Source organism: Myotis lucifugus, unplaced genomic scaffold, assembly GCF_000147115.1.
Source record: "Myotis lucifugus unplaced genomic scaffold, Myoluc2.0 scaffold_373, whole genome shotgun sequence".
Taxonomy (NCBI): domain Eukaryota; kingdom Metazoa; phylum Chordata; class Mammalia; order Chiroptera; family Vespertilionidae; genus Myotis; species Myotis lucifugus.
In genome coordinates this window covers 945,170-972,327 of record NW_005871421.1, presented here as the reverse complement: position 1 = coordinate 972,327, position 27,158 = coordinate 945,170, and the positions used below count along the sequence as shown (strand labels likewise).

The 27,158-nt window shown below is 51.5% G+C and overlaps 4 protein-coding genes across 14 annotated transcripts in view; 1 reads left to right on the top strand and 3 right to left on the bottom strand.

Annotated features, from left to right (window-relative positions):
* The window catches only part of PC (pyruvate carboxylase), a 59,520-nt gene extending 48,527 nt beyond the window's left edge, over positions 1-10,993 (top strand). For 3 of the 4 annotated variants that reach the window (XM_006101636.2, XM_014466978.2, XM_006101634.3), the window contains exons 11-21: positions 5,912-6,056; positions 6,421-6,510; positions 6,594-6,815; positions 7,231-7,387; positions 7,959-8,199; positions 8,333-8,582; positions 9,042-9,286; positions 9,369-9,548; positions 9,624-9,872; positions 10,138-10,278; positions 10,356-10,993. In XM_006101636.2, coding sequence (XP_006101698.1) covers positions 5,912-6,056; positions 6,421-6,510; positions 6,594-6,815; positions 7,231-7,387; positions 7,959-8,199; positions 8,333-8,582; positions 9,042-9,286; positions 9,369-9,548; positions 9,624-9,872; positions 10,138-10,278; positions 10,356-10,604 — 2,169 coding nt within the window. In that variant the 3' untranslated portion in view covers positions 10,605-10,993. The remainder of the gene's footprint in view (positions 1-5,911; positions 6,057-6,420; positions 6,511-6,593; positions 6,816-7,230; positions 7,388-7,958; positions 8,200-8,332; positions 8,583-9,041; positions 9,287-9,368; positions 9,549-9,623; positions 9,873-10,137; positions 10,279-10,355) is intronic. The other variant, XM_023765086.1, reaches the window with a different exon arrangement.
* LRFN4 (leucine rich repeat and fibronectin type III domain containing 4) lies at positions 783-5,371 on the bottom strand. Of its 4 annotated transcripts, XM_023765087.1 has the most exons (4): positions 4,668-5,371; positions 4,005-4,529; positions 2,218-3,806; positions 783-1,616 (listed from the first exon to the last, which is right to left on the bottom strand). In XM_023765087.1, the coding sequence occupies exons 3-4, from the start codon at positions 3,564-3,566 to the stop codon at positions 1,055-1,057; spliced, it is 1,911 nt and encodes a 636-aa protein (XP_023620855.1). In that variant the 5' UTR covers positions 3,567-3,806; positions 4,005-4,529; positions 4,668-5,371; the 3' UTR covers positions 783-1,054. The 4 variants fall into 4 exon arrangements, with proteins under 4 accessions (XP_023620855.1, XP_014322468.1, XP_014322469.1 ...); XM_014466982.2 differs by having other exon boundaries at positions 4,005-5,371; XM_014466983.2 differs by having other exon boundaries at positions 2,218-3,662; positions 4,005-5,371.
* A 1,534-nt stretch (positions 10,994-12,527) lies between the features above and the next one.
* RCE1 (Ras converting CAAX endopeptidase 1) lies at positions 12,528-15,792 on the bottom strand. 5 transcript variants are annotated; one of them, XM_006101628.3, is made up of 8 exons: positions 15,576-15,789; positions 15,330-15,432; positions 15,152-15,235; positions 14,815-14,893; positions 13,953-14,120; positions 13,754-13,825; positions 13,442-13,504; positions 12,528-13,157 (listed from the first exon to the last, which is right to left on the bottom strand). In XM_006101628.3, exons 1-8 carry the CDS (start codon positions 15,758-15,760, stop codon positions 12,922-12,924), a joined length of 990 nt encoding a protein of 329 aa, XP_006101690.1. In that variant the 5' UTR covers positions 15,761-15,789; the 3' UTR covers positions 12,528-12,921. The 5 variants fall into 5 exon arrangements, with proteins under 5 accessions (XP_006101690.1, XP_023620856.1, XP_023620857.1 ...); XM_023765090.1 differs by having other exon boundaries at positions 12,922-13,157; positions 15,152-15,231; positions 15,576-15,606; XM_023765088.1 differs by lacking the exon at positions 13,442-13,504 and having other exon boundaries at positions 15,576-15,792.
* Positions 15,793-15,864: 72 nt separating this feature from the next.
* Positions 15,865-27,158, bottom strand: part of CUNH11orf80 (chromosome unknown C11orf80 homolog) — a 53,311-nt gene continuing 42,017 nt past the window's right edge. The window contains exons 13-17 of the mRNA XM_023765083.1: positions 25,012-25,110; positions 17,683-17,766; positions 16,424-16,518; positions 16,125-16,311; positions 15,865-16,038 (exon numbers count right to left, since the gene is read on the bottom strand). Coding sequence (XP_023620851.1) covers positions 15,979-16,038; positions 16,125-16,311; positions 16,424-16,518; positions 17,683-17,766; positions 25,012-25,110 — 525 coding nt within the window. The 3' untranslated portion in view covers positions 15,865-15,978. The remainder of the gene's footprint in view (positions 16,039-16,124; positions 16,312-16,423; positions 16,519-17,682; positions 17,767-25,011; positions 25,111-27,158) is intronic.

Sequence of the window (27,158 nt, the reverse complement as noted above, 5' to 3'; positions counted from 1 at the left end):
CCAGCTGACGCCAGGAGCAGTGACTGTTCGGATGGCTGGTAGGGCTGTGCCTGGGGCCAGAGGCGGCGAAACAAGGCAGCCTCGGGTGGACTGTGGCTCCTCAGCATGGGGGCTAGCGCAGGGCTTGGCCTGGCAGGCAGGGGGCACCCGTGTCCCCGAGGGAGGTTTGATTCAGCCTCTTCAGCCCAGCCCAGAACAAAGCCTGGGGTGTCAGTGGAGCAGCTGGGGGCTGGCTCAGGGCCTGCAGCACTGGCAGGAACCTTCCAGAGGGTTGTGGACAGTGAGATTCCAAACCCGTCCCCGTCCCTTTAGGATGACGTGCTACAAACCCCTGGGAGATGGTGAATGAGATGGTCACAGGCGCAGGGACTTTCTTACTGAGCTGTGTAAGCAATGACGCGAGCCCAAGTCCCTGTGCCCTAACGGGCTGTGCCATCTCCCACCTGCTGTGGCCACTCTGTGCCCTCTAACACCCCTGCCACCATGAGGACGTCACATCCTGTCCACAGTCTGCCAGGAAGGGTGTGCTCTGTGCTTCCAGCTGCAGGCACAGCAGAGGGCTCAGGCGTCCAGTCCACAGGGCGCCAGGGGCCGGACCTGGGCTCACCCGTTAGAGCCACCAGCCTGAACACTCGGCCCTCAGGTGGAAGAGGAGGCTGAGGGCACCCAGATCCACGTAGGCCACCTCCATGGGACTGGCAGTCCCAGCCCTGTCCCGTCTGTGCCTCCACTGGCCCACATGTCCCCTCTCCCTCCAGCAAGATGACACTAGAGACTAGCACTGAGGTGTCCCCAACAATTTTATTATAAAGAAAAACAAGACTCCCACTTGGTGGCTGCAGCCCCTGCCTTGGTGGCTGTGAGCACCTGTCAGAGGGGCTGACCCCTTATGCCTGTCAGTGGGCCAGAACCAGGGAAAGGGCCCCCTGTCCTGCCAAGCACAAGGGCCTGAGGTACCGAGGGTAAAAGGGAGGAACTCTCAGGCAGTGCTGACCCACCCAGGCCAGGTGGCTGCCTGCCCCCCACCCTCCACCCCGGGCTGACTCCCTTCCCATCACACCACGCTCTCTTCCAGCCGTTCTGCACTGCCCCCCATTCCCTGGCACCCTGCCCCAAACAGTCCCCCGTGCACAGAGTGGCTCCGTCGGGTCCAGGCCCCACCTAGGCGCCTGGCATAACCATAGCACCCGCCCGTGTCTCCCAGGTCCAGGGAGCAGCTGCGCTGGGGGCGCGGTGGGGGGCTCCGTGGCGGGTGGGTCTTCGGTGTGGGGCTGGGGCCTCCGTTGGTCTGGGATTGGACGTGGCTGAGCTTCAGGGGGAGGCGGCCATTCCCAGCCCCCCGGCCCCGAACCAGCAAGGCCACAGTGAAGACCAGTAAGGCAGCCACAAGGACACCCCCCACGGCCACAGTCAGGGTCCCGCCCAGCATGTGGGCCTGTGGGGCGTGGCACAGGGGCATGGCCGGCAGCGTTGAGAAGTGGGCACAGCCCAGCAGCTTGGTGGCCGTGAGGTCAGAAGGCCCAGCGGCAGGTGACAGGGCCAGCAGGCAGAGGTCATAGTCGGCACCAGGGATCAGGTGCTTCAGCAGGAAGTGGTGGCTGGAGGCGGGGATGATCCTGCAGGCAAGGTCTGGAGGTCAGAGCTGGGCCTCGGGGTCCAGGCCCCAGCCCCACCCACAGGGCCTTGCAGCCCCCATCACAGCCCATCCCCACCACCCTGGGTTCCCAGGTCCCAGCTCTGAACACCCTCTTTCTCCTGGGACCACAAAGGCCTCGTGTGTTCACTCAAGAAGATGGAGAAACCAAAGACAGGGCATGCATGTACATGCGTGTGTGTGTGTGTGTGGCACTAGAGGCAGTGCAGGGGGACAGGTGTGTGCCTGACGCACAGGCCCAGCACAGGCTAAAAACGGGCGGAGATCACATCACCAGAGATAAGTCATGTGTGTGGGGCTGGCCGCGTGCTTAATCACACACCAGCCTGGAGGCTGCCTGTGGCTCAGCCACATGGGAGAGACCTGAGGGGCACTGCCCACCTCCCCCCAGCATTTCCCACCTCTTCTTCCTGGTACCTGACCCTCCCCTCCCCCTAGCTCAAGATCCCCAGGCAGCTCAGAAGCTGAGGAGGGGTGTGTGGAAGCCCCAAGGACAGAGAAGGAGCCAAGAGTGGCCCAGCCCTGGACGGGTAGGGCTGAGGCACTGCAAGGTGCATCCTCACCGGTAGATGAGGGTCTCATCCTCGCTGCTGTTGTACTGGATTTGGAACATCCACACAGGGTCTGCTGGCCGCCCAGGCCCCCAGCTCACCAACCCTGAGGTGGCCGTCACCTCTGTCACCTGCACCGTTGGCTCAGTCTCTAGTGTCCCCTCGCCCTCCGCAGCAGTGCGGGCTGAGGCAGCGATGTCCGAGGGCCCGGGGCGGCCCCCCTCCGCACTGCCATTCCCACCGTGAGGCAAGGCCAGCACCCGCAGTTCTACCTGGGCTGTGGATTCACCAGCAGGGTTGGTAGCAATGCAGGTGTAGTCCCCTGCGTCCCCAGAGCCCGTCACCCCAATCTCCAGGGTCCCGTTGGGGAAAGCCCAGGTTCGGGAGGAGTTGCCGACCAGCCGGTCATCAGGGCCAACCCAGTGCATGGTGGGTGCAGGGTCCCCGAGGGCCCGGCACCGCAGTGTGGCCCGCTGACCCTCCAGCACCCAGAGGCGCTGTGTGTGGCGGGCGATGAGGGGCGGCTCACAGGAGAACTCGCCCTCGGGCACTGCCCAGAAGTAGCGGCCAGCCAGGCCTGGCGGGGAGGCGCACGTCTCCAGGTCGTCGGGCCGGGCCAGCCGCCGCAGCCACAGCAGCTCACAGTTGCAGTGCAGGGGGTTCCCACTGAAGCTCAGCACCAGGGGGGCAGGCGAGGCCTCGGAATCGCGCCCCCGGGAGAAGAGTGGGTCAGGTGCCAATGTGGCCAGGCGGTTGGAGGTGAGGTCAAGGCGGGAGAGCTGGCTAAGTTGGGCAAAGGCGCCCGGAGGCAGCACGTCAATGACGTTGTGGTCCAGGTTGAGGGTGTGCAGGGCAGGCATGGCACCGATGCCAGCCCAGGGCACCTGCCGCAGGTTGTTGTAGGACAAGTCCAAGTCCTCCAGGCTGTCCAGGAAGTCGTCGAAGGCCCCTGGTGCGATGCGGCCCAGCTGATTGCCACTCAGGATAAGGTGCTGCAGGTTGACGGGGCCCCGCAGGCTGCCAGTGCCCAGCTCCACCAGCCTGTTGCCATCCAAGTGCAGGGAGCGCAAGCTCTCCAGGTCCCCAAAGGCGCGGGCCCCGATGCGGGTGATGGCATTGCGGGACAGCGTCAGGTCCACCAGCCCGGTCATGTTGCGGAAGTCTGGTGGCCCCAAAGCCTGGATGAAGTTATCAGCCAGCCGCAGCTCCACTGTCCGCCGGTCCACATTGGGCGGCACGAACAGCAGGCCTCGGTGGGCACAGAGGGTGCTGAGCGACTCGGACAGGTTCTGGCAGACGCAGGGCAGTGGGCAGGCGGCCGCTCCACTGGCCAGCAGCAGCAGCAGGAGCGGTGGGGCCATGGTGAGTGCCCTGTGGGGAAGGGCCAAGGCCCAGGCACAGGTGGGGCTGGTGCAGGTGCCCAGGCCCAGTCCCAGGAGCCAGCTTCTGAGCCTGGCCTGGGGGCAGGGGAGAGTCAGTCAAAGGCCCAAGGGGCCCCTCGGGGATGAGGGAAGGCTGGGGCCTGCAGGGCCAGCCTCCTAGAGTACAGGTCACATCTCCCAGGCAGTTACGGGAGTACAGGCTCTGGGACACGGTGAGGCCTGAGGCAGGAAGCAGAGGTGGGCATGAGAGCAGGGAGGATCCCTGAACTTCCTTTCCCTGGCGTCCCTGGAATCGTCAGCACCCCCACCACCCCGCCATCTCCTCCCTTACCAGGGAAGCTACCCCCCAAATCCCTCCCAGATGCACTTCCCTCCCAAGCCAGCCCCCACGCTGTGCCCGGAGGGGGGGGTGCTCACCTGGTATCTGTAGTTCAGGGGGCACGGGCCGGCATCCCTGCAGGTCCGGCCGGCCGCGAACTCCAGGCAGCTCTCCCGCGGGGGTAAGGCCTGGGGCTGACCAGCCGTCCCCCGCTCGCCCTCCGGCCCATGGCGCTTGGCCCCGGCCCGCTCAATCGGTTCCGGTACCTTTTCCCCGGCTATGCTCGTGGCGGTGGCGACCAGCAGGCGAGTGCGCGCTAGCGAGCACGCGCGCCGCGGACATGCACATGGAAGGCGGACAGGGAGGGGTGCGCAGGGATCCACCCTGGGCTGGCTCCCGAGGTCACGGGGACACGCGCCCACGGGTGGCCCCAGGTCACAGCCGAGGCCCAGGCCAGCTCCGGCCTTCCGCACCGCTCTCTAGTCCTGCCGCAGCGCACTCACCCTGGCACAGGCACGCGCGCCCCCGGACACCCTGGCGCCCCGGCATCCTGCACCGCACGGGCGCCCGCCGCCGCTGCTGCTGCTGCTGCTGCTGCTGCTGCTGCTGCGCAAACCGTCACTCTGCAGCCAGACAAAGCGCCAGCTCGTGGGCCCCTTCACCATCTCCCAGAGACAGAGCCGGGAGCCTTTGTTACATGTCGCTGGGCACCCTCCCCAACACACCCACACATGCCCACACGTCCACGTCCCCGCACCCACAGGCAGGGCCGGGCGCAAACCCGCGCTGTTACTGGGACCCTCGCATTCACAGATACACGCTGAAGGTCATAGCCGTTCTGCATCACCAAGTCACGTGGAGGGTCCCCAACACGCACGGGGCCCTGGAGCGGGGGCTGGGGCGACGCCCCCGCCAGGGCTGCTTCGGGGTGGGGCCGAGGGCTTGGTCTCCCAGCTGGCGCCGCGCCCCGTTGCCTGCCCTTCCCTCCCTCCCTCTTCCCAGCCTCCCCGCCTGCCCAGCAAGCTAGGGAGCCAACCGGTCTCCGCCTCTGGTCCGATTGGTCGGCGTGGCTAGGTTTCCCAGCAGGCAGGCGAAGGCACGCTGTTTGAAGCTGTGCGTCAATGGTCCTTGCTGGGCCCACAGCCCCTCCCTCCCTTTCGGCCCCTGCCGGACCGGACCGTTTCCCTAAGTCCTAGGCCCTAGCGGAACGACCTCAGTCCCCTAGGAATCACGTCTGGAGGAAAGGGAAGGGAAGGGGCAGGGGGACCCAGGTTGCCTGAGGATTAGGAGATACCAGGGATGGGGTATTTCCTGGTGGGTGGACCACTACAAAGGACCAGGGTGCTGGACCTGATTCGGACCCCTCCATGCTCCTGCCCAAGCTTGGCTATCAAGGGCTAGAAGCTGGGGTCTCCCCACCCCCAACAGGAGCCCCTTTCTAGGCTAAGCCAAGTTAGTCCCAGGGAGCGTGCTCAGTGACAGCCCTGAGGACTCCATCCTGCAGGAGCAAAAGAAGCCCCCAGTGGCGACTAGGGAGGAGGGCAAGATGTCTTGGGAATGTCTTGGGAACCCAGGAGAGAACGTCCAAGTAGAGCTGTTAACAAGAGAAGGGTGGGAAAGTGCCCACAAAGAGGGACCTTAATGAGAATATCACTGGGAGGGGGTGTCTGTTGAAGGGAGGAACCTTTCAAGAAGCCTGACTGGGAGGCAGGAGGGCGGCTGCTTCATGCCGCCGAGCTGTGGGAGGTGCTTGTCTTCTTGAGGAAGGAGGAGGTGGGAGTCCGCACTTGCTCTGGGGTGAGCAGGGAGGGAGGAGTGGGCTCAGGCCCTGCAGCTTAGGGGACCCTGCCAGACGGTGGGTGGGGGTGAGGAGATGGGAAATGCCACTCCACAGGGAGCATGGCATCCTAGGGAACTAGGAAGCTGGCCTTGGTGGCCCCTTCAGCTAGCTTCTTTCCCTGCCATGGCAAATGGTGACACCCTCTCACCCACCTCTGTTCTGCAGACCAACATCCCCTTCCTGCAGAACGTGCTCAACAACCAGCAGTTCCTGGGAGGCACCGTGGACACCCAGTTCATTGACGAGAACCCGGAGCTATTCCAGCTGCGGCCCGCACAGAACCGGGCCCAGAAGCTGCTGTACTACCTCGGTCCGGCCTCAAGACTGCCCTGCTCTCCTCACCTCTCTGATGCCTTGCTCCTGGCCTCCTGCCCAGAGCTTCCTAGCACCCCTGCCCTCAACCTGGTCCTTCTCCTTTCCTTTGCCTTCCTGGCCAAACTCATTGCTCATAAACTTATAGACACACACACCCCTTTTTTTTCTATCTGCATGGTCCTCAATCCGTCCTCACTGCCTGGACCCAGGAGGGCCTGGCTTTGGAGAGGACAAGGACCAGCTGGAGGACTGGGGATCCTGGAGGAATCCCTCCATCCCCAATCCCACATACTCTCACTCCTACCCTCAACTCAGACTCTGCCCAACCTGCCCTGAACCACTGCCCACTCTCTCTACAGGACATGTCATGGTGAATGGCCCGACCACCCCAATCCCCGTTAAGGCCGACCCCAGCTCCACGGACCCCATTGTCCCTGTGGTGCCCATAGGTAAGTGAGATCAATTTTGCCAACTCATGGGGAGACAGAGGATGCCACCTGCAGGATGGGTACTAATGCCTGGTCTGCCCTAGGCCCGCCCCCGGCTGGTTTCAGAGATATCCTGCTGCGAGAGGGGCCCGAGGGCTTTGCTCGAGCTGTGCGGAACCACCAGGGGTTGCTGCTGATGGACACAACCTTCAGGGATGCCCACCAGTCACTGCTGGCCACTCGTGTGCGAACCCATGACCTCAAAAAGATTTCCCCCTATGTTGCCCACAACTTCAGCAAGCTCTTCAGCATAGAGAACTGGGGAGGTAGGCTGGCATATGGTACAGAACCTGACAAGAATTAGGCACCCACAGTGTGGCCAGGCATTGGAGACTCTCAAGAGAAGCTAGAGACATTAACATTGAGAGAACCAGTGAGAACTGAACAAGGCACAGTGTATGTTTGTTCAGCAAATAGTGACTGGTGCCCACTCCCGCCAGGCCTGAGATCAGAGCTGTGGGGAAATGTTGATTATAGTAGAGATTTGGGTAGGGACTGCCGAAGGAAGGACACAGCCTGAACTACCCTGAGATCACTGAAGGGAAAAGTCTGTGAGGGTCTTGGTGGGAGCAGGAGGGACCCCGAAGTAGGGGCTGGCATTGGGACCAGAGCATCAGAGCTGCAAGGCGTGGTGGGGTGCCCAGGACATGGGCTGACCTGGGGCTCTTGGTCCCTGTGCAGGAGCCACGTTTGATGTTGCAATGCGCTTCCTGTACGAGTGCCCTTGGCGGCGTCTGCAGGAGCTCCGGGAGCTCATCCCCAACATCCCATTCCAGATGCTGCTGCGGGGGGCCAATGCCGTGGGCTACACCAACTATCCTGACAATGTGGTCTTCAAGTGAGCCTGGGGTGGGTGGGTAGACACTGCATGACGTGGCCCAGCACGTGCTAGGCCACACTGCAACGGCCTGCACTCCCCACAGCAGACTCACAACCAAGACTCCCAGTAGCTGCACCCAGTAAGGCCTGCTATTTGGAAATGTTGTAAAATGTAGAATTATAGTTGGAGACCTGGACGGGCTGCTAGATCATGGCACAGTGGAGATCCCAAGCCGGCAGGTGACGTGTCCCAGGCCGTGTGGTGTAGAGCTGGGCTGTTCAGTGCTTTCTCCCTTAGCCTGCCACTCCTTTGCAGAGAATCCCCAGCTAATCCTTTGACCTGGGCACTAGTGTAGGACACCTTTGCTTGGTGCCAGATGTCTCTGGGACAACCCTGCCCAGACCAGGCTTCCCTGGAGGCCTTATCCACAGTGTGGTGCCCACTCCTGCTCTGTGGGGACCATGCCCTCTGCCAGGCCTGACTCTGACTCATTCCCCAGGGCCCATACTGGGCCACGAACCAGAGAAAGATGTGAGGGGTGAGGGAAAAGCAGGATGTGGCTAACCCCTGGACTCTTCTACGCACTCAGGTTCTGTGAGGTGGCCAAGGAAAATGGCATGGATGTCTTCCGGGTCTTTGACTCTCTCAACTACCTGCCCAATCTGCTGCTGGGCATGGAGGCAGTGGGCAGTGCCGGTGGTGTGGTAGAAGCCGCCATCTCTTACACTGGTGACGTGGCTGACCCCAGCCGCACCAAATACTCACTGCAGTACTACATGGATTTGGCTGAAGAGCTGGTGCGAGCTGGCACCCACATACTGTGCATTAAGGTGCCTGGGCCCAGCCCACCTACAGCAGTCTCCCCAATTTCCCATCTCCCCTACCTCCTTACCACGTTTCCCAACTCCCCCGTCATGCACACATCGTGCCCACTTCTTACCATCGTTTTCTCCTCTTCCCCAGGACATGGCAGGGCTGCTGAAGCCAGCGGCCTGCACCATGCTGGTCGGCTCTCTCCGGGACCGCTTCCCTGACCTCCCGCTGCATATCCACACCCACGACACATCAGGGGCAGGTGTGGCAGCCATGCTGGCCTGTGCCCAGGCTGGGGCTGATGTGGTGGACGTGGCATCTGATTCCATGTCAGGGATGACTTCACAGCCCAGTATGGGGGCTCTGGTGGCCTGTACCCGAGGGACTCCCCTGGACACAGGTAGGAACAGCAGCAGCCCATGGCCATTCCCCTCTCAAAGCCATAGCCTCCACCAGTCCCAGTAGCCTGACCTCTCCTAGTCCAGTGATGGCGAACCTATGACACGTGTCAGAGGTGACATGCGAACTCGATTTTTTTGGTCGATTTTTCTTTGTTAAATGGCATTTAAATATATAAAATAAATATTAAAAATATAAGTCTTTGTTTTACTATGGTTGCAAATATCAAAAAATTTCTATATGTGACACGGCACCAGAGTTAAGTTAGGGTTTTTCAAAATGCTGACACGCCGAGCTCACAAGGTTCGCCATCCCTGTCCTAGACTCCAAATGTTCTTCCCTGGCCTTGCTGTCCGTCACTCCATTCTGAGTGGGACCTGAGCTGGTCCTGGGGTCCTGGGAGGAGCACCTGGGAGCTTAGCACATTTCCAACCCCTCCCCTGCCTCTGGCTCCCTGCAGGGGTACCCCTGGAGCGCGTGTTTGACTACAGTGAGTACTGGGAGGGGGCCCGGGGACTGTATGCGGCCTTTGACTGCACGGCTACCATGAAGTCTGGCAACTCGGATGTGTATGAGAATGAGATTCCAGGGGGTCAGTACACCAACCTGCACTTCCAGGCACACAGCATGGGGCTCGGCTCCAAGTTCAAGGAAGTCAAGAAGGCCTACGTGGAGGCCAACCAGATGCTAGGTGACCTCATCAAGGTAAGCCAGGCCGTGTCCTTACCTGTGCTTCTGGGCTTCCATAAGGTGCCTGGCACTCTGATCCAAGGGCCTATCTCCTCAGGTGACACCCTCCTCCAAAATCGTGGGGGATCTGGCCCAGTTCATGGTGCAGAACGGGTTAAGCCGGGCAGAGGCCGAGGCCCAAGCAGAAGAGCTGTCCTTCCCCCGCTCTGTGGTGGAGTTCCTGCAGGGCTACATCGGCATCCCCCATGGGGGATTCCCTGAGCCCTTTCGTTCCAAGGTAGGGAAGACCCAGCACAATGGGAGGTGGGATTGGGTACGAGAATTAGGTCTGATCCTCTGCTGTGCTCCCCAGGTGTTAAAGGACCTGCCAAGGGTGGAGGGGCGGCCTGGAGCCTCTCTCCCTCCCCTGGATCTGCAGGCACTGGAGAAGGAACTGATAGAGCGGCATGGGGACGAAGTGACCCCAGAGGACGTGCTCTCAGCGGCCATGTACCCCGATGTCTTCACTCAGTTCAAGGACTTCACTTCCACCTTTGGGCCTGTGGATAGCCTCAACACCCGCCTCTTCCTGCAGGGTCCCAAAATTGCAGAGGAGTTTGAGGTCTGTGGCTCTGGCATCTTTGTACACTCCAGCCCGGGAGCCCTGCCCCCCCAGCAGAACCCCAGCACATCTAGAGTGCCAGACTGCCTGGCTATCACTGGGCCTTGAGAGCTATGAGTACACAAAGTACCCTTAGGAGACCAGGGAGCTAGGCCTTCGTTAGTAAGGAGCTGAGACTCAAGGTGGGGACTTGCCTAGGGCTGTGTTAGGGGGGTGCTCTCCCCATACTTGCCCCTTCAGCTGAGCTTCCACATCCTCCCTGCAGGTGGAACTGGAGAGGGGCAAGACACTGCACATCAAAGCCCTGGCCGTAAGTGACCTGAACTGGGCTGGCCAGAGGCAGGTCTTCTTCGAGCTCAATGGGCAGCTGCGGTCCATTCTGGTCAAGGACACTCAGGCCATGAAGGTAAGGCTCCCCCTGTGCCAGCTAGGTGGTGGGGATGGGCAGGGCCTGGTGTTTCATGTCTCCTCTGCCACCTGCAGGAGATGCACTTCCACCCCAAGGCCCTGAAAGATGTGAAGGGCCAGATCGGGGCACCTATGCCTGGGAAGATGATAGACATCAAGGTGGCAGCAGGGGACAAGGTGGTCAAAGGCCAGCCCCTGTGTGTGCTCAGCGCCATGAAGATGGAGACTGTGGTGACCTCACCCATGGAAGGCACTGTCCGCAAGGTCCATGTAACCACAGACATGACACTGGAAGGTGATGACCTTATCCTGGAAATTGAGTGATCTTGCCTGACTTGCAACCTGGCCATCCCCAGCCCAAGCCTTTTACAGACGCTGTGCTGCCAGGGCAGGCCCAGGCCAGCCAGTGCCTGAGTGCAAGAAGGCTTGGCCCTGGAGCTCCTGGCCTCAGCTGCTTATCGCAGGAGACAATGCCTGTGGTGGCCCATCCCCCTTCTCCAGCCATCTGTCCTTTCCCTGTTGGTGGACAGCAGCTCACATATTCACCTCTTGCCAAATGAGGGTCCTATCCTTGCTGGAGACTAGAGGTGGTGGCACAGGTGGGCCTAGGATTCTAGAGAGCAGATTTGGGAGGTCCTACCTTGGAAAGGGGGTTAGGAACCTGGGCCCCAGGTCTTGAGAACTTTGCTCAATAAAACTGACTTTCACCTGCCCTCCATCGTGGGTCCTTTGCAGCCCACCCCACATGCCATTCACAGAGGGCAGAGCTGCCCCTTTGACTCCCCAGGCAAGCTGTATCTTCTTCCTTGGAGGGTAGTGAGGATAGCAGTAGTGGCCTTGATTTAAGCTACTACTGAGTACCTACTGTATACACACCCCCAAATTACTGAGAGCTTGGGTGGGTGGAGGAAGTGGCTCAGGTAATCAACCTTTCCCCGTTTTATGGACACAGATGGAGTCATAGGAAAGACCCCACAGCTAGTAAGAGGCAGAGGGTTCAAACCTAGGCTGCCAGTAAACTTGCTTCCCAACCAACTGCTTTACATTCTAAACCCTGGGCCAACCTCACACCCCATTCTTTTAGGACTGGATGCAAACAGGCACCAGTTCTGGGAAGCAGGCGAGACCCTCAGTATAGGAACCTCCAGGTATGAGAATTTTGGTGGGAGGCTGGGAGCACTCGATGGAGATTCTTGGGATCTAATCCAGCCCATCCCCCATTATTAGCTCTCAGGAGAATCCTATCCTGAGCCCGTTCCCCACCAGCAGGGTGAAACAGTAACCCTGCCTGCACCACTGTACTGCTGCCACTGCATAGGGAGGTGAGGATGGTGGGGGTGGGGAGACAGTTCCTGAGAAGGAATAAGAGGAAGAGGAGGGGCAGAGCCTAGATACTCTGATTCCCAGGGATCCATCCTAGCACCCTGCCAGCTCAGTGCTCCCAGGGTATTATAACCTAATCTTTGGCGTGGGCCTGGGCTTCCTCCTCTTTGGTCTCCAAGATCCCAAAGGTACCCTCTGAACAGGTCTATGCTCACCCCTCTGCCTCCAACAGCTGCTACACAGAGCTCTCCACAAGGTAGGTGTGTGACAGCCACAGCCAGCCTGAGGGCGCCATGAGTAGTGACTGCACACCCGTTTCCTTTCCTTCCACCACCAGCCTCAGAGAATGGGACTCAGAACACCCTCCTAGAGTCTGGAATGGGACCTGAAAACCATTCTAAAAATAAGAGGACGAGCAGGTTCTAAGAACCTTGAGTTACAGCGCTCTCTTCAAGGCCTTTGTTACGGATTCCTCCAGGGACAGACAAGCAGCATGGTGGCAGAGATCCAAGATGGAGACAACTAGAACAGTCTCTACTTCCATGTAATCTGAACTGGTTCTTCTAACGTTTTGGGTCTAGTTGCTCTTACATAATTCGAGGCTGGTAGACTTTGGGGAGATCCTGGTGGAGGCGACACTCCCCCCGCTCAGGAGACACAAGTTGGAGGCTCTATCACTGGGGTCAGGGTGCTGGGTTCCACTTCCTGGTGGCCAAGTCACAGGCCCTAAAATGAGTGGGCCCACACCTGGTACCTACAGTCCCAGATCCACCTCTGCTAAGACTTGGAGCCTCGCTCAGTAAGAAGGAAGCTACGAGACCCAAGTCAGACAGAGGCCCCCATCCTGTCCCCCTACTGCAGGGAACTGTCCCTACCAGGCATACTCCCAAGACTCCAAACAGACTAATTCCCAAAGGTCCAAGGCCATGTTACCCAAGTTAAATCTCTTTAATATCCCAATACAAAGTCCTGATGCAAAAAGACAGTGAGAAAACCCTGGGAAGTTGGGGGGAGAGGGGTTTCTGTAAATTCTATCCCTCAGCAGCTTTTCAGGGACAGAGGAGCTGAGAAGCAGCAGTCCACAGTGAGGGAGGGAGTGCACAGCTCCTGGGGCCTGCTCCTCCCCTTTCAAGAGGGGCTGCACCCTTTGGCTATCTGCTCCTTTCTCTTGGTCCCTGGGATTTAACTAGCTCTGGCTTCAATCCCCTACAAAAATTCCTGAGATCTCGGGACCCCAGCCAGCTCCTCCCCTGCAGTACCCCTTGACGGGGAGGGGCTGAGGAGCCCATGAGAGTTCATAGGTGTACAGGAGCATGGGTCAGGAGCACAGGGGAGCCTCTGAGTCCCCTGCTTGCTCCAAAAGCACACAAAGGGGAAGACTGCCGTAGAGCTTCGGGTCCGTAAGGGGCTGAAGTAGAAGCAGGAAGAGTCCTACACCCAGGGCATAGCCTGCCAGCAGGGGCCGCCTCTGTGGATGCTCCAGGGCTGCACATACAGCAGGGAAGCCCATGTAATTGCAGAAGGAGTGGCAGAGAACTGGCCCAATCAGGTGTCCTGGGAAAGGGAGACAGAACAGCTCTAGAGTAGACCCACCACCTCTTCGGGTAATTACCCTCATCCCCTGGAACAGGAGATCAGTGTCCCACCTGTCCACCCACACACCATGGCCTCTGCTTGCTTCCACCTCTCAAACCTCACCAGGCTGAGGGCCCTGCCTTAGCCTGTCTCAAGGACTACGGTTAAAAAAAAAAATTGCTCATAAACACAGTTTTCCCATTCTCCCACCTACTCCTGTGGGCCCTTGAACACCTGGGCATTGTGAGGGACTGGGGACCAACCTGTACGGATGAAGAGGAAAGCAGTGTAGGCACCAAAGACAGCTGTGTAGGAGAACTGGAACGCTGGAAACAGGGAGGCCATGAGTGACCACACCTGCATGCCCTTCCTGTCCCAGCACTGTACACCCACCAGCCAGAGTTCCCCTTCCCCCTGCCCCAGCACCTACAGCTGTCCTCTACACCCCAAATCCTGGCCCCTCCAATATTATAGCCCTCTGTTCCCAATTCTTTCATAGTAGCTAATTTAGGGACACCCTCACACACCCCGCCCCCCAATCCAGGATTACTCCAGGCACGCTCTCTAGGACTCACCTGCAGACAAGAAGATGCTCCCCACACTGCTCTGACGGAATCGAAGCTGCTCAAAAATGTGGTGAAAATGGGCTAGGAAGAAGGCGAGAACCACATCACATTGCTCTCAGCCTGCCCTCTCTATGCCCTACCGTTGCCCCAAGCCCCATTCTCAGCTCTCATGCTAGGAACATCTCAGAGGACCAGGTTGCACACTCACCAACTCCAAAGAACAGTGGGCAGGTGAACACGGCAGGGCCCAGGCCCGTACACGGTGCTAACATGGGCAGCATGCAGGCCCGAAACACTAGCTCCTCTGTAAGGGGCGCAATCACTTGGTTCCGAAGCCAACGCATATCCATGAGGCAGCGGGCCCAGGAGCGAGGGGCTAGGGAGGGGATTCAAGACAAGCAATGAGTGGCTAGCTATTGAAGAGAGACCCTAGAGCAGCGGTTCTCAACCTGTGGGTCGCGACCCCTTTGGCGGTCGAACGACCCTTTCACAGGGGTCACCTAAGACCATCCTGCATATCAGATATTTACATTACGATTCATAACAGTACCAACACTACAGTTATGAAGTAGCAACGAAAATAATTTTATGGCTGGGTCACAACATGAGGAACTGTATTTAAAGGGCCAGAAGGTTGAGAACCACTGCCCTAGAGGCCTCCCACAATCTTTTCCTGGCCAAACTCAGGTTAGGCATGCATACTCAGAACATATAAGGGTCCAGCTTTGTTTATCAGCATAAGACAATGTCTCAAGAAGACAACGGGAAGGCCATTAGTAGCTGAGGTAGGATATCTGGAAACATCAAAATCTGCCAAGACTAACTCTGCTTAGAGAAGCCGAAGGTTAGGGGAAATAGAAATGCTCTCTAGTCGACACCAAATACACTTTTAGGGGTCCCTAGGAGGATCCCTAAACATCAGGAACCAACGCTTAAAGGACACCTGCTATATGTTCCCATCTTACTGGTGAGGAAATATAAAACATCTCACATCTCATGTTCAGGTCCCATCATGATTCCCTCTGTCCTGGACTGCCTGCTTACTTTTTCCCTCAGCCCTGAGGACTCACCTAAGACAACCTTTAACCCATCTGCCAGGTCACGGGGGCAATCCATTGAGAGCTGCATCAGTGGGCCCAGAAAAAGGATCTGGAGACACAAAAACAGGAGCAATCAAATGAAAGGCTTCAACTATAATCCACTGCTTTTGCCCAGAAAAGGCCTCAAGTTTCCTATTCTCAGCCGGGATTTCCCCACCAATGCATACCCGAGGGCCTCGAGCCATCTCACAATTCCTGTCTCCCATCAGGCACATATTGGACACAAGCAGGATAAGTAAAAAAGGTCACAGAAAGGAGCGTCATGCTAATACAAAGAACAGAGGAGGAAAGGTAATGGAGGACTCACCATGGTCAGCAGCAGGGGCAGCAGTGCTGCTGGGAAAATGCCCTCCAGCCTGAAGCCCATCAGCGTGAGCAGGGATGTGCCTGGCTGAGCCACAGGAAAGGAAGCATCAGTCTTGCTCCCTCCCCCAAAGACCCCTGCGATCTCTCCCCTGTTGCCCTCTGCCCCGCCTCCTTTGCACCTGGATGCCTGTGAGTTCCCTCCAGAGTAGCACGCAGAGGGGCGAGAGACTGGACACCACTAGGACACTGGTGAAGCGCCGCTTGATGACGGCAGGGTGGTCCCTACGGAGGGGGCATTAAGTTCAGGGGCCCAAAGTCGCCCTCCGACAGCGCAGCCCCGCCCTCAGTTCGCCCCAAGCTCCGCCCGCAGCCCGCAGCCCCGCCTGGTGGAGGCGCGGGTTCCGCCGCGCGCGCAGCCCCCGCACCTGGGCAGCTCGCTCTTCCAGACATAGAGGCTGCCCACATAGGAGCAGGCGAGGCTGAGACAGGAGAACACAGACACCCAGCAGCACAACCCGGGGCCCGGACCTCCCAGAGCCGCCGACTCGGGCTGCCGCTCGGGTCGCGACACCGACAGCAGACGCAACCCGTCCCCGCCCAGCGCCGCCATCGCGCCCGGACCGCGGCGCGCAACAGTGACGCCACCGGCTGTCTCGGCCCGCGCCTGCGGGAAGCTCTGGTTACGTCATCCGGCGGCGCGGGTCCTCGGCCCCGCCCTCGACACTGAAACAAACCCAGAGCTCACGGAGCAGGTTTATTGAACAACAGACTACACGTGTCCTCAACATCTGCCAAGCCGATGCGGAGGCGCGGGGGAGAGGGCTTGGCTCAGGGGCTGGGACTCAGCCACTCGGACAGGTTGGAGACTTCCTGCAGCCACAGTGCGTCCTGCGAGAGGAAGCGGGGCTCGGAGTGAGGACGTCCGGGTAGCGGCCGGGTCCCCGCCCTCCCCTGCGCAGCCCTCGCCTCATTACCTCCGGGCTGTTCCCGGGGTCCGCCCTGCTTCCGCTAGGAGTCATGGAGGCCGCGGGGGGCTCCCCACGCCGCAGAGGAGGCTCTGACGGACTCGGGGCCCTGGCAGAGGGGAAAGCCCATGTTCCCTCCAGGACCTGGTGGAGGCTGCCCTTCTTAAACTTCTTGTTGGCTACTTGCCGCTGGTCCCTAGGAGAAAACACACACTCATCCCTTGGCCCTGTGCTGGCAAAGGCCCTTGGGGGAAACCGGGGGTGGGGGGGGGGGGGGAGGAGCTGGGCCCAGCTCTCAGCTCTCCCACCTCAGAGCTGTTCCTTCAGTTCCTGTCCTGATCAAAACCCAGCAGCCCCAGGCCTTCAGGTACAGGCTGAGGCTGCAGAATGGTATCACGTCTCTCTATTCCGCCTCAGTTAAGCCTGAGAAGGGGCGTGTGGATTGTACCAAAACCTCACTTGATCACTGCACAGATTCTTCGTGGAGTTTGCACTTTCCAGCTCCTCCCTCCCTGCCAAGCTGATTCTCCTGCCCGAAATCTGACCTCACTTCTCTCAGTGTATTGGGCAGTGCCAATAGGCAGCCTTCCTATTAACTGATTCACTTGGGCAAATTTAAAGCACTGTTTTGTCGGACAATGCATCCCCATTAGAGACAGATGAGCCAGGTTGCCTGGGTTTGATTTCTGGCTCTGCCATTTACTAGCTGTGTGACCTCGGGTAGGTTTATTAACACCTGGGCCTCAATTTCCTCATTTGTAAAATGAGAAAATAATAGTACCTATACCTAGGTATTATTTTGAGAAGAGCATGCGGACTGAAAGGTCCCAGGTTCGATTCCGGTCAAGGGCATGTACCTTGGTTGCGGGCACATCCCCAGTGGGAGATGTGCAGGAGGCAGCTGATCGATGTTTCTCTCTCATCGATGTTTCTGACTCTCTATCTCTCTCCCTTCCTCTCTGTAAAAAAAATCAATAAAATATATTAAAAAAAAAAAAATGAGAAAATAATAGTACCTATACCTAGGTATTATTTTGAGAAGAGCATTTATACATTTTAAAAATTCAGAACAGTGCCTGGCACCTGCATCATACAGGTTCAGGCACCAGTGTCTATGGTTATTTCCAGCCATTTACATGTATTCATCCCTGGCCCTGCAGTATGATCACCATCACATCACATACACTGACACCTCCCTATAACACATCAAAGTTAAGGTGGTGTCTGCACCCAGGAGCAGCCTCCAGAGCCCCAAACAGATTGGTAAACAAAACTAAGGAGTTATAGTATCAATACTAATAATCAAGAAAAGACATGAACAAACTGGATTCAGGGCCCCACCCCATCATGCACATCTATAACTACACAAGCTATGAGAACTTGCTAGTCCTATCATATCAGCTTTTGAGATGGAATGCCTTCTACTGCCCCAGAACACCCATAGTAGTGGTGGGAGCCAACCAAATCCCAGGCGGAAACTGCTATGGTGAAAGGTGCAGTTTGAAGGTCTTGAAGTTATGCTTTTTACTTCCCAGCTTTGATCCAGAGCTGACTAAAAAGCTGAAACCTTACCTGCATGGAGCTCCGGGCTGCTGTTCTCATGTGCACCCTCTGTGCTCTCCTCTGTATCATTTTTCTCTGGGTGCAGTTGCTTAAAAATTAGAAGTCCTAAGTTAGTTTTGCAGAAGGCTCATGTGAATCCTCCTACCCACCTCCAACTTCCAAGGTTTCCTTTTGTTAGAGCCTTTGCAGCTTACTCCAGCATTTCCTTACTCCTCTGAACTCTGGTCACTCACCTACCGTCTGCCCCACTTCTCAGGCTCTGTAGTAGCTACTGCATGCCCCTGTTCATTATTTTTATATGTCGATGTCCATTTTTCTCTGTCAAACTCCTTGAAAGGTAAGGTTCATCATGCTTACATTTCTTTATATCTAGCATGGTACCTTGCACAGGGTAAATGCTCAAAAAATATGACTGACCACAGGGCACGTTTTATAGTCCTCAGTAGCCTTTAAAAGCCCTGCCACATTTGGTTCAACGTCAACATAAGAATGGAAAAAATATTTGCAAATCATATCTGATAAGGAATTTGTATCAAGAATAAAGAACTCATATAACTCAGCAATAAAACAACAAATAATCCAATTAAAAAATGGTTTGACAAAGGAATTGAATGACATTTCTCCAGAGATACATATGCCCAATGTGCACATGAAAAGATGATTAACATCATTAGTCATTATAGAAATGTAAATCAAAACCATTATTAGATACTTTATAACCATTATAATGATGATAATAATAGTAGACAATAACAAGTATTGGTGAGGATATGGAAAAATTGTAACCATTATATAGTATTGGTGGGAAAGTAAAATGATGCAGCCGGTTTGGAAAATAGTTTGGAAGTTCCTCAAAAAGTTAGATACAGAGTTATGACCCAGCAATTTTACTAGATATATGCCCAAGAGAATTACAAACATATCCACACAAAAAATGTTCGTAGCAGCATTATTCGTAATAGCCAAAAAGTGGAAATAACACAAATGTTCACCAACTGATAAAGGGAGGAATAAAATGTCGCACTTATCCACGGCTTCATTTTCTGTGGTTTCAGTTACCCATGGGCAACCTCAGTCCAAAAATATTAAATGGAAAATTCCATAAATAAGCAATTCATAAATTTTAAATTGCACACCATTCTGAGTAGTGTGATGAAAACTCATGTTGTCCCACTCCATCCCACTTAGGACATGAACCCTCCCTTTGTCCAGCATATCCACACTGTAGACACTCCCTGCATGTTAATAGCCATCTTGGTTATCAGATTGACTGCTGGTGTATCACAGTGCTTGTGTAAAAACATTAATTCATTTAAATGAAAAGGTATGCATACATAGGGAAAAACATAGTATATATAGGGTTTGGTACTATTCCCAGTTTCATGCATCCACTGGGAGTCTTGGAATGTATCCCCTGCAGATAAGGGGGGACTACTATACATCCATACAATTAAATATTATCTCTATATATATAAAAGCCTAAGCGGCCATTTGACAGTTCGACCGGTAGGTATGACGTGCACTGACCACCAGGGGGCAGATGCTCTGACTGGTAGGTTAGCTTGCTGCTGGGATCCGGCCAATTGGGGCTGGACAAGAGGGGCCGAACACATCCTGGATGAATCCAGGCCGGGGGACCCCACTGGTGCAAGAATCCACGCATTGGGCGTCTAGTCCAACCAACCATAAAAGGAATGAAGTACTGTTGCATGTTATAACATGGATGAATCTTAAAAACATTATGCTAAGTGAAAGAAGCCAGATACAAAAGACCACTTACTGTATGTTCCATTTATATAAAATGCCCAGTACAGGCAAATCCATAGTGATGGAAAGTAGAATAGTGGTTACCAAGGAATGGGAGTAGGAGAATTTGGTACTGGCTGCAAATCAGGTACAGGTTTTCTTTTTGGCATGATGGAGATATTCTTGAATTTAGTGGTGATGGTTGCACAAATAGTAAATATACTTAAAACCACTGAATTGTACAATTTAAAATGGTAAAATTTGTGGAACATGAATTATAATGGATTAAAAATAAATATTATATCATACTGTTTACTAAAATAAGTTTCCATTTCTAAGTAATTATATTCCAGGGAACATAGAAGGGGTAAAGATGGCCCCAAAGATGTGAAAAAAGAAATAGCATTAGGAAAATTTCCAAATATTGTCCCCATCCCCCACGTTTTTTCTTCTTTGAGATAAAGTTTATTCTTTTATTTCACTCTAGCCTAGAAAAATCTCATATAATAGATAAACCTCCTATCTTGATATTGGTCTATAAGGAAATACCCATATTCAGATATAAAGCACTGAGGCTCAGAGGAGCCTTGTGTACCCTTCATCAGCAGGTTCCCCAGATAAGACGGACCTAGCTATCCTTGGATACACCTCCTTGGATTTAACACCCTGAGACATTTAGTTTTGCTCTCCCCTCCACCCCACCCCAGATTACAATACTTTTCCTTAGAAAGCTGCCTTCCTGTTATTGATCCTACTTGAGTTTCAGTTTTCAGTTCCTACATACATCTGTGATACGAAGCCCTGGAGTACTATCTTACTGACTGCTTCACAGCCCACTGTCTGCTGTTTCAATACCCAAGCTGAAAATCTCCATTCCTGGTATAACCTTTCCCTGCATATATTCTAGAAAACTCTAAAAATATATTCTCTCATTTCTTCCATCCTCCATAAGCTATATAATGGCCACAGATGGTGTTATTCTTTACCACTCCAGAGGTCAGCACGTCTACTTTACCTGTTTAGAAATGGAAACTGAGGGACTGGTTGGTCTAGAGCAGTGGTTCTCAACCTTCCTAATGCTGCGACCCTTTAATACAGTTCCTCATGTTGTGGTGACCCCCAACCATAAAATTATTTTCGTTGCTACTTCATAACTGTAATTTTGCTACTGTTATGAATCATAATGTAAATATCTGATATGCAGGATGTATATTCATTGTTACAAATTGAACATAATTAAAGCCTAGTGATTAATCACAAAAACATTATGTAATTATATATGTGTTTTCCGATGGCCTTAGGGTTGTTGGACTCCCAAAGGGGTCGCGACCCACAGGTTGAGAACCGCTGGTCTAGAGGTAAAAGAATTTGACCTATTATCATTGATCTTGTAATTTTTAGCTAAGCCACTGGGTGCCACTCTTGTGCCATTAAAAAGTTATCACTAGCCCTAGCCAGTTTGGCTCCGTGGATAGAGAGTTGGCCTGCAGACTGAAGGGTCCCAGGTTCGATTCCAGTCAAGGGCATGTACCCAGGTTGCAGGCATTGGTCAGGGCTCATGTGGGAGGCAACCAGTCGATGTGTTTCTCTCATATCCATGTTTCTGTCTCTCCCCCTTTCTTCCACTCTCTAAAAATCAATGGAAAAATATCCTCTGGTGAGGATTAACAACAATAACAACCACAGAAGTTATCACTAAGTGGCCATTATCAGAGGAAAACAGTAACAATCTTAGTGGAGAAGCATGAATTCTACTCAATGCCTCTGATTACTCATCTTCACTGGGCTTCTGATCCAGTCCTATGAGGTAACAATGTTACTAAGCTTCAGAGCCAGGAGACCTCTGTAAAAATCCAACCCTTGCCATTTACTGACTGTGATTCTGGGCAAATTAGAAAATTTCTCTAACCATTTTCTTCATCTATAAAATGGAAAAACCACAACCTACCTCACAGGATCTTTGTGGAAATTAAAGTGTAAATCTTGGCACAGAATCATGAACCTTAGGTTCACTAGCCATCTGCCACGTTAATTGGGCTATGAATGGCCCTGAAGCTATGAGTCATCACTATAGCAACAGAATGGGACCAAAGAGGTCAGATTATTTCCTTTTGAGATCTCACTAGGATATAGGAGAGGCCCAAGCAAAAGGATGTCACAGCCTTAAATACTTCTAGGTCCTGCCCATCTATCCCAGGTGCTTTGATAATAGCACATGCCTTAGCCTGACCTATCCCTAGAAATCTGAAGATATGGATGGCTTTATTAAATTGAATAGTGGCCCATCAAAAGAGATCTCTAAGTCTTACCGCCACACCCCCCTGCCCCCCGCCTCCCGCCTCCAACCAGTGAATATGACCTTATTTGTAAAAAGGGTCTTTGCAGATTAAGGACCTCAAGATAAGACCATGGTGGAGTCAGAGTGGGCCCTAAATCCAGTAACAGGAAGTCAGAGGGGAATCTGCGAGACAAAAGGGAAAGGGCATGTGAAGATGGAGACAGATAATTGGAGTGATGAGCCAAAGATCATCTGGAGCCAACAGAAACTAGTAGGAGCGAGGAAGGATTCTCCCCTAGAGTGTTTGGAGGGGGGATGGCCCTGCTAACACCTTGATTTCAGACTTCTGGACTCCAGAACTGAGATAATAAAGTTCTGTTGTTTTTAAAACACCAAGTTTATGGTAACTTGTTACAGCGACCATAGGAAACTGATACAATGGACATTCACTTTTATTTGTTCAAGTTGTGAGAAGCAGCTTTCCAAGTTGGAGGGAAACCAGCAAGAGCAGTGAACCAATGGAATGGAACAACTGATACATTCCTAGGAAGGTGCTTCCTAGAAGGTACATATAGCCACGGAAAAAGGTGTGGTAAAGGGAGCATTTACGGAGGTTTCATTGCAACCCTTAGGTGCCTGGGCATCTCAACTTCCTCATCCAATCAGGCAAACAGAAGTAGGAGAGGGAGAGAAAGAAGAGCAGAAGTGCTAAAGGTCCTGTTATTCTCTTAAAAACAGTGTCTGTAATTTTTAAAAACAAGTTTGAGACATACTAGTAACTTGCATACATACAACAAACTACATACATAAAGTATACAATTTGATAAGTTTTGACATATGTACATACTTGTGAAACCATCACCACAATCAAGATAATGAATATAATCATCTCCCTCAAAAGTTTCTTCTGCCCTTAAAAATGACTCCCTCCAACTCCTATACTTTCCATCTTCAAGCAACCACTGATCTGTAACTATAGCTTAGTTGGCATTTTATAGGGTTTTACATAAAAATAATAGTATGTACTCTTGTATTTCTAGGTTTTAAAAAAGTTCAGTATGGCTATTTTTTTTACTCATACTTTAGATCCATGCTATTTTGTGTATCAACAGTCCATTTCTTTTATTGCTGAGTAGTAGTCCCTTGAATTGATATACCACAATTGTTTATCCATTTACCTGTCGACACCGGGTTGTTTTGTTTCTGGCTATTAGAAATATGTCAGAGATGCCATGAACATTAATGTGTAAGTTTTTGTGTGGACATATGCTTTCATTTCTTTTGGGTAAATACCTAGGAGAATAGCTGGGTTGTATGCCAAACTGTTCTCTAAAGTGGTTGTACCATTTTTAATTCCTACAAATAGGGTATATGAGTTCCAGGTCCTCACATCCTTGTCAACACCTGGTATGGCGGCCTTTTTACTCCAGGTGGGTGTGAAATGGTATCTTATTGTGGTTTTGATTTGTATTTCCCTAATGACTAATGACGTTGAGCATCTTTCTCATATGTTTATTTGCTGTTTCTCTTCTTTTGTGAAATGTGTGTTCAAATCTTTTGCCCATTTAAAAAATTGGGTTGTTTTCTTATTGAGTTTTGAGAGTTTATAAATATTCTGAATACTGTGGTAATGTTTTGAACTACATAACATGTTCACTCTTTCCTCCATCTTCCTGAACATATGGAATACAATTATAATAATAACTGCTTCAATGTCTTTGTCTACTAATTATATTTTCTCTGTCGGTTCTGGAAAACTTCTAATTGAATAGTTGGTTGACCAACTGAGTTTTCTCTTCATTGTGGGTTGTATTTCCTGTTCCTTACCACGCCTGTTAATTTTTTTTATTGGATGCAAGGCACTGTGACTATTACCTTGATGGATGCTGGTATTTTTGTATTCCTATAAATATTTTTGAACTTTGTTTTGTGATGCCACCGAATTCCTTGGAAACACTTGATCCTTTTAGGTCTTGCTTCTGTTTTTAAGCTCTTTAAGGCAGGACCAGAGGAGTGTTTATCGTAGGTTTAACTTCCTCCATTCCTGAGACAAGACCTTTCTTAGGGTTCCACCTGATGCTCTATAAATTATAAGCTTTCCTCTCTGGTTTATGGGAATAGTAACTAGTCCTATCCCTGTGTGAGCTCTTCATATTGTTCCCTCTACTCCTTCTAGATGGTTCTTTACCTGGATAGTTTCTCCACATGAATGAGCTGATCAGTACTCAATTGAATACCAGAGGGGGAGCCTCTATATCTCTAGATTTCTCTCTCGGTGAAGCTCCCTCTTCTCTGGTACTCTGCCCTGAAAACTCTAGCTGCCTTGGCATCCTTGAATTCCCAACACCATCTATTCAACTCAGGGAGATGACTGGATTCCCTCTCCCTGCTCCACGGCCTCCGTAGTTTCTGTAGGCAGTATGCTAGGGCAATCACAGGGCTCACTGCATTTGTTTTTCATCTCTCAGGAATGACTAGCCCACTCATTGTCCGATACCCAGTATCTTAAAAACCACTGTTTCAGATGTTGTGTCCAGATTTTTTGCTATTTCAGGCAGGAGGGTAAATCTGGTCCCCGTTACTCCATCTTGGCCTGAAGTTACTGTATAATAATTTCACCCATAATCTTTTTTATTTACTCATCTTATACTTTAGCTCCAGAAAATTCAAACCTACTGATTGGAGCCAAGAGAGCTAGAAGAATGGACTTCAGTTGGAACACTACCACCAGCAACACCTGAAATTGAGATACAGAATTTCCTAGCTATAATTTCTCTTCACTCAATAGAGGAGCCTGTCACAAAACCAGGTGACCTTCTTGAGGGTAGGGACCCCAATGCAACACTATATCTTCAGCATCCAAAAAGGTGAATAGATAAAAGTATGTGTTTGATTAGGCAAAACTAAACATAAAAATTCTATCATATCATCACCATTATGAGTAGCGATGTGCTTAGCAGTCTACATACATACATTATTTTACCCAAATCTCACAACAATCACTTTGGGTACGCATCAGAACACTTTACTGATAAAGAAACTGAGGTTTATAAAGGTTAAATAGGTTCCATAATACTACACAACTGGTGAGTGACAGAAACAGAAATCGAGAAACATCTAACCATGCTCTTAACCTCTATGTAATACTACATTCTATGAAGTTTTTCTAAACCACAGGTTTCCTTGCTGAAAAGCTAACCTCAGATTATGTCATCTAAGGCACCTGTACCTATCCACCCTGTATACAGGGCTCTCATACATCGATATGGAACATTTCCACCAAAGAACTGATTATTACTTTACAATTACCTGCTTCACCTCACACGAGCAGTGGTGAAGAACTTGGTGCTGGGTGACTTCATAAAATGATTTGTGCAGTTTGGTCCCAAACTCCTGTGTGTCAGCTGCCTAAAATGTGTCAGAGATAGAATGTGTTAAGTTCCAGTATTGGCACCCAAAAAAGAAGTACCCACAGGAAGTTTATATGGAAAGGGGACAAGACAAATAGGAAGGCAAACCACAGACACTGCTCATGTCATGTTAGGAGTTTTGTTAGTTCCTGTGGGCACAGGAGAAGTAGAAAGAAGGCCTGAAATACTTGGCATTAAACAGGTAGTAGTGGTTCCTATATTTCTTCCAATTTCTGTTACCTAACCAAGATCTTTCAAACAAGGTGCTTTTTTTCCTCCTATCTCTATAAGACATAAATATCCCATGGATCCATCTGTTTGTGAATGGGTTTTGTAAACTGCTTCCCTCTAAAAGAAGTTCCAAGAGAGCAAAAGTTCCACTGAACAACTAAGGCTGGTATAAGAACTTTTCCTTAGGTAAGTCTTTTAGGGAGGAAATAAACAAAATAATACAGTTTGCATTAAGGAATGGGTAACAGCCTCTACCTTTTAGTATAAAAAATTGTAGGATGTCAGAAGTAAAGGGGACCAGAATAATCACCTAATGCAACATACTAGATGTACAGATGAGAAAACAGAAATTCAAAAAGCGGTGACCAACCCAAGATCTCACATCTAGCTAGTACCAAAGTTAGGGATGACATAAGATGGCCAGTAGAGTGTTCTTTTCACTCCCCCTATACTGTCCACATGACCCAGAAAGTTGAAACTATGATAAAATGCACTAGATTATAAAAGTGTTACACTCTTTGACCTAGCATCTCTACTTGCAGAAATTTATTCTAGGAAATAATTCAAAAGAAGCAAGACAGCTACAGTTACAAACAATAACACATTATTTGCAAACAAAAAGCTTTAAGCTTTGGTCTCTTAATGTGGTTGTTTTTTCCTTGAAAAGGGGGCAGTATGAAGTAAGAAATTTGTTACCAAAAGTACACAGGATGAAGGAATTCAGAAAGTAGAAGATATTATCTAAAGCACTATTTATACTGGCAAAAGGAATGTAAACAATGTAAATGTTTATCATTAGGGGAATGTTTTATTAAATTAGGTTAAACTGACATAGTGGAATACTAGGTAACAATACAAATTCTAAGACAGCTGAAACAGGGAAAAGTCAAGTTATATATGAATACAGAACACTTTGGTTACAGCTATGTAATATATGAGATAATATGCCAAAATGTTAAATTAGAGTGATAAAGTTTATAAGTTATTATTTAAAATGTAATGTGTAGCCCACACAGTGTGGCTCAGTGATGGAGTGTCGACCTATGAATCACAAGGTCATGGTTCAATTCCTGGTCAGGGCACATGCCTGGGTTGCAGGCTCAATCCCCAGTGAGGGGTGTGCAGGAGGCAGCTGATCAATGATTCTCTCTGATCATTGATGTTTTTATCTCTCCCTCTCTCTTCCTCTCTGAAATCAATAAACATATATTAAAATAAAATAAAATGTAATGTGTATATTATTTTCAAAAAAAGTTTAAGAAATAAAGCCACAGATATGGAATAAATGTGTTATCCCCATTAATAATACCAAATGGTTAGCACACATTCCCAAAAGGAAGGAAAGAAACTAACATTTATTGAGAACCTACCATATGTTATGCACTTTCACATTTAGCCCTCACCCTCATAATCACTCTCTGAGGTACTATTAATTTTTCCAATTTATAGATGAAGCTCAGAGAAATTAAGTACAGGCCTAAATCCACATAGCTAGTAAGTAAATAAGCCAAGATTTGAACATAGGCCTCTGATTCCCAAACCTGTTATATACCATTCCATACTGCCAGATAAATATCATACTGATGGCTGCTCAGTTATTTTCAATGTATCCTGTCACCATGAGGTAATAGAACATTCTTCAACAAGGAACTGAGAATCACTGATCTAATCCTAGCTCTGCTCATAACTAGTTGTGTGACCTAAAGGAAGTAGAAATTTTAAATAACTTGTTTTCTCATTTATAAAATAGTATACACACCACAATCCATTCAACAAATATTTATCCTTTTTTTGGTAACCCTCACCTGAGAATAT

Bases quoted from the DNA above. Each gene is read 5' to 3' on its own strand.
- LRFN4 (XM_014466982.2), bottom strand. From the start codon at position 3,566: ATGGCCCCACCGCTCCTGCTGCTGCTGCTGGCCAGTGGAGCGGCCGCC. The intron at 1,617-2,217 runs GTGAGGATGCAC...CCTTGCCTGCAG, and splicing joins GATGAGACCCTCATCTACCG to GATCATCCCCGCCTCCAGCC.
- RCE1 (XM_006101628.3), bottom strand. From the start codon at position 15,760: ATGGCGGCGCTGGGCGGGGACGGGTTGCGTCTGCTGTCGGTGTCGCGA. The intron at 15,433-15,575 runs GTGCGGGGGCTG...CCCCCTCCGTAG, and splicing joins TGGAAGAGCGAGCTGCCCAG to GGACCACCCTGCCGTCATCA. The intron at 13,505-13,753 runs GTGAGTCCTAGA...CCCTGTTTCCAG, and splicing joins GAGCATCTTCTTGTCTGCAG to CGTTCCAGTTCTCCTACACA.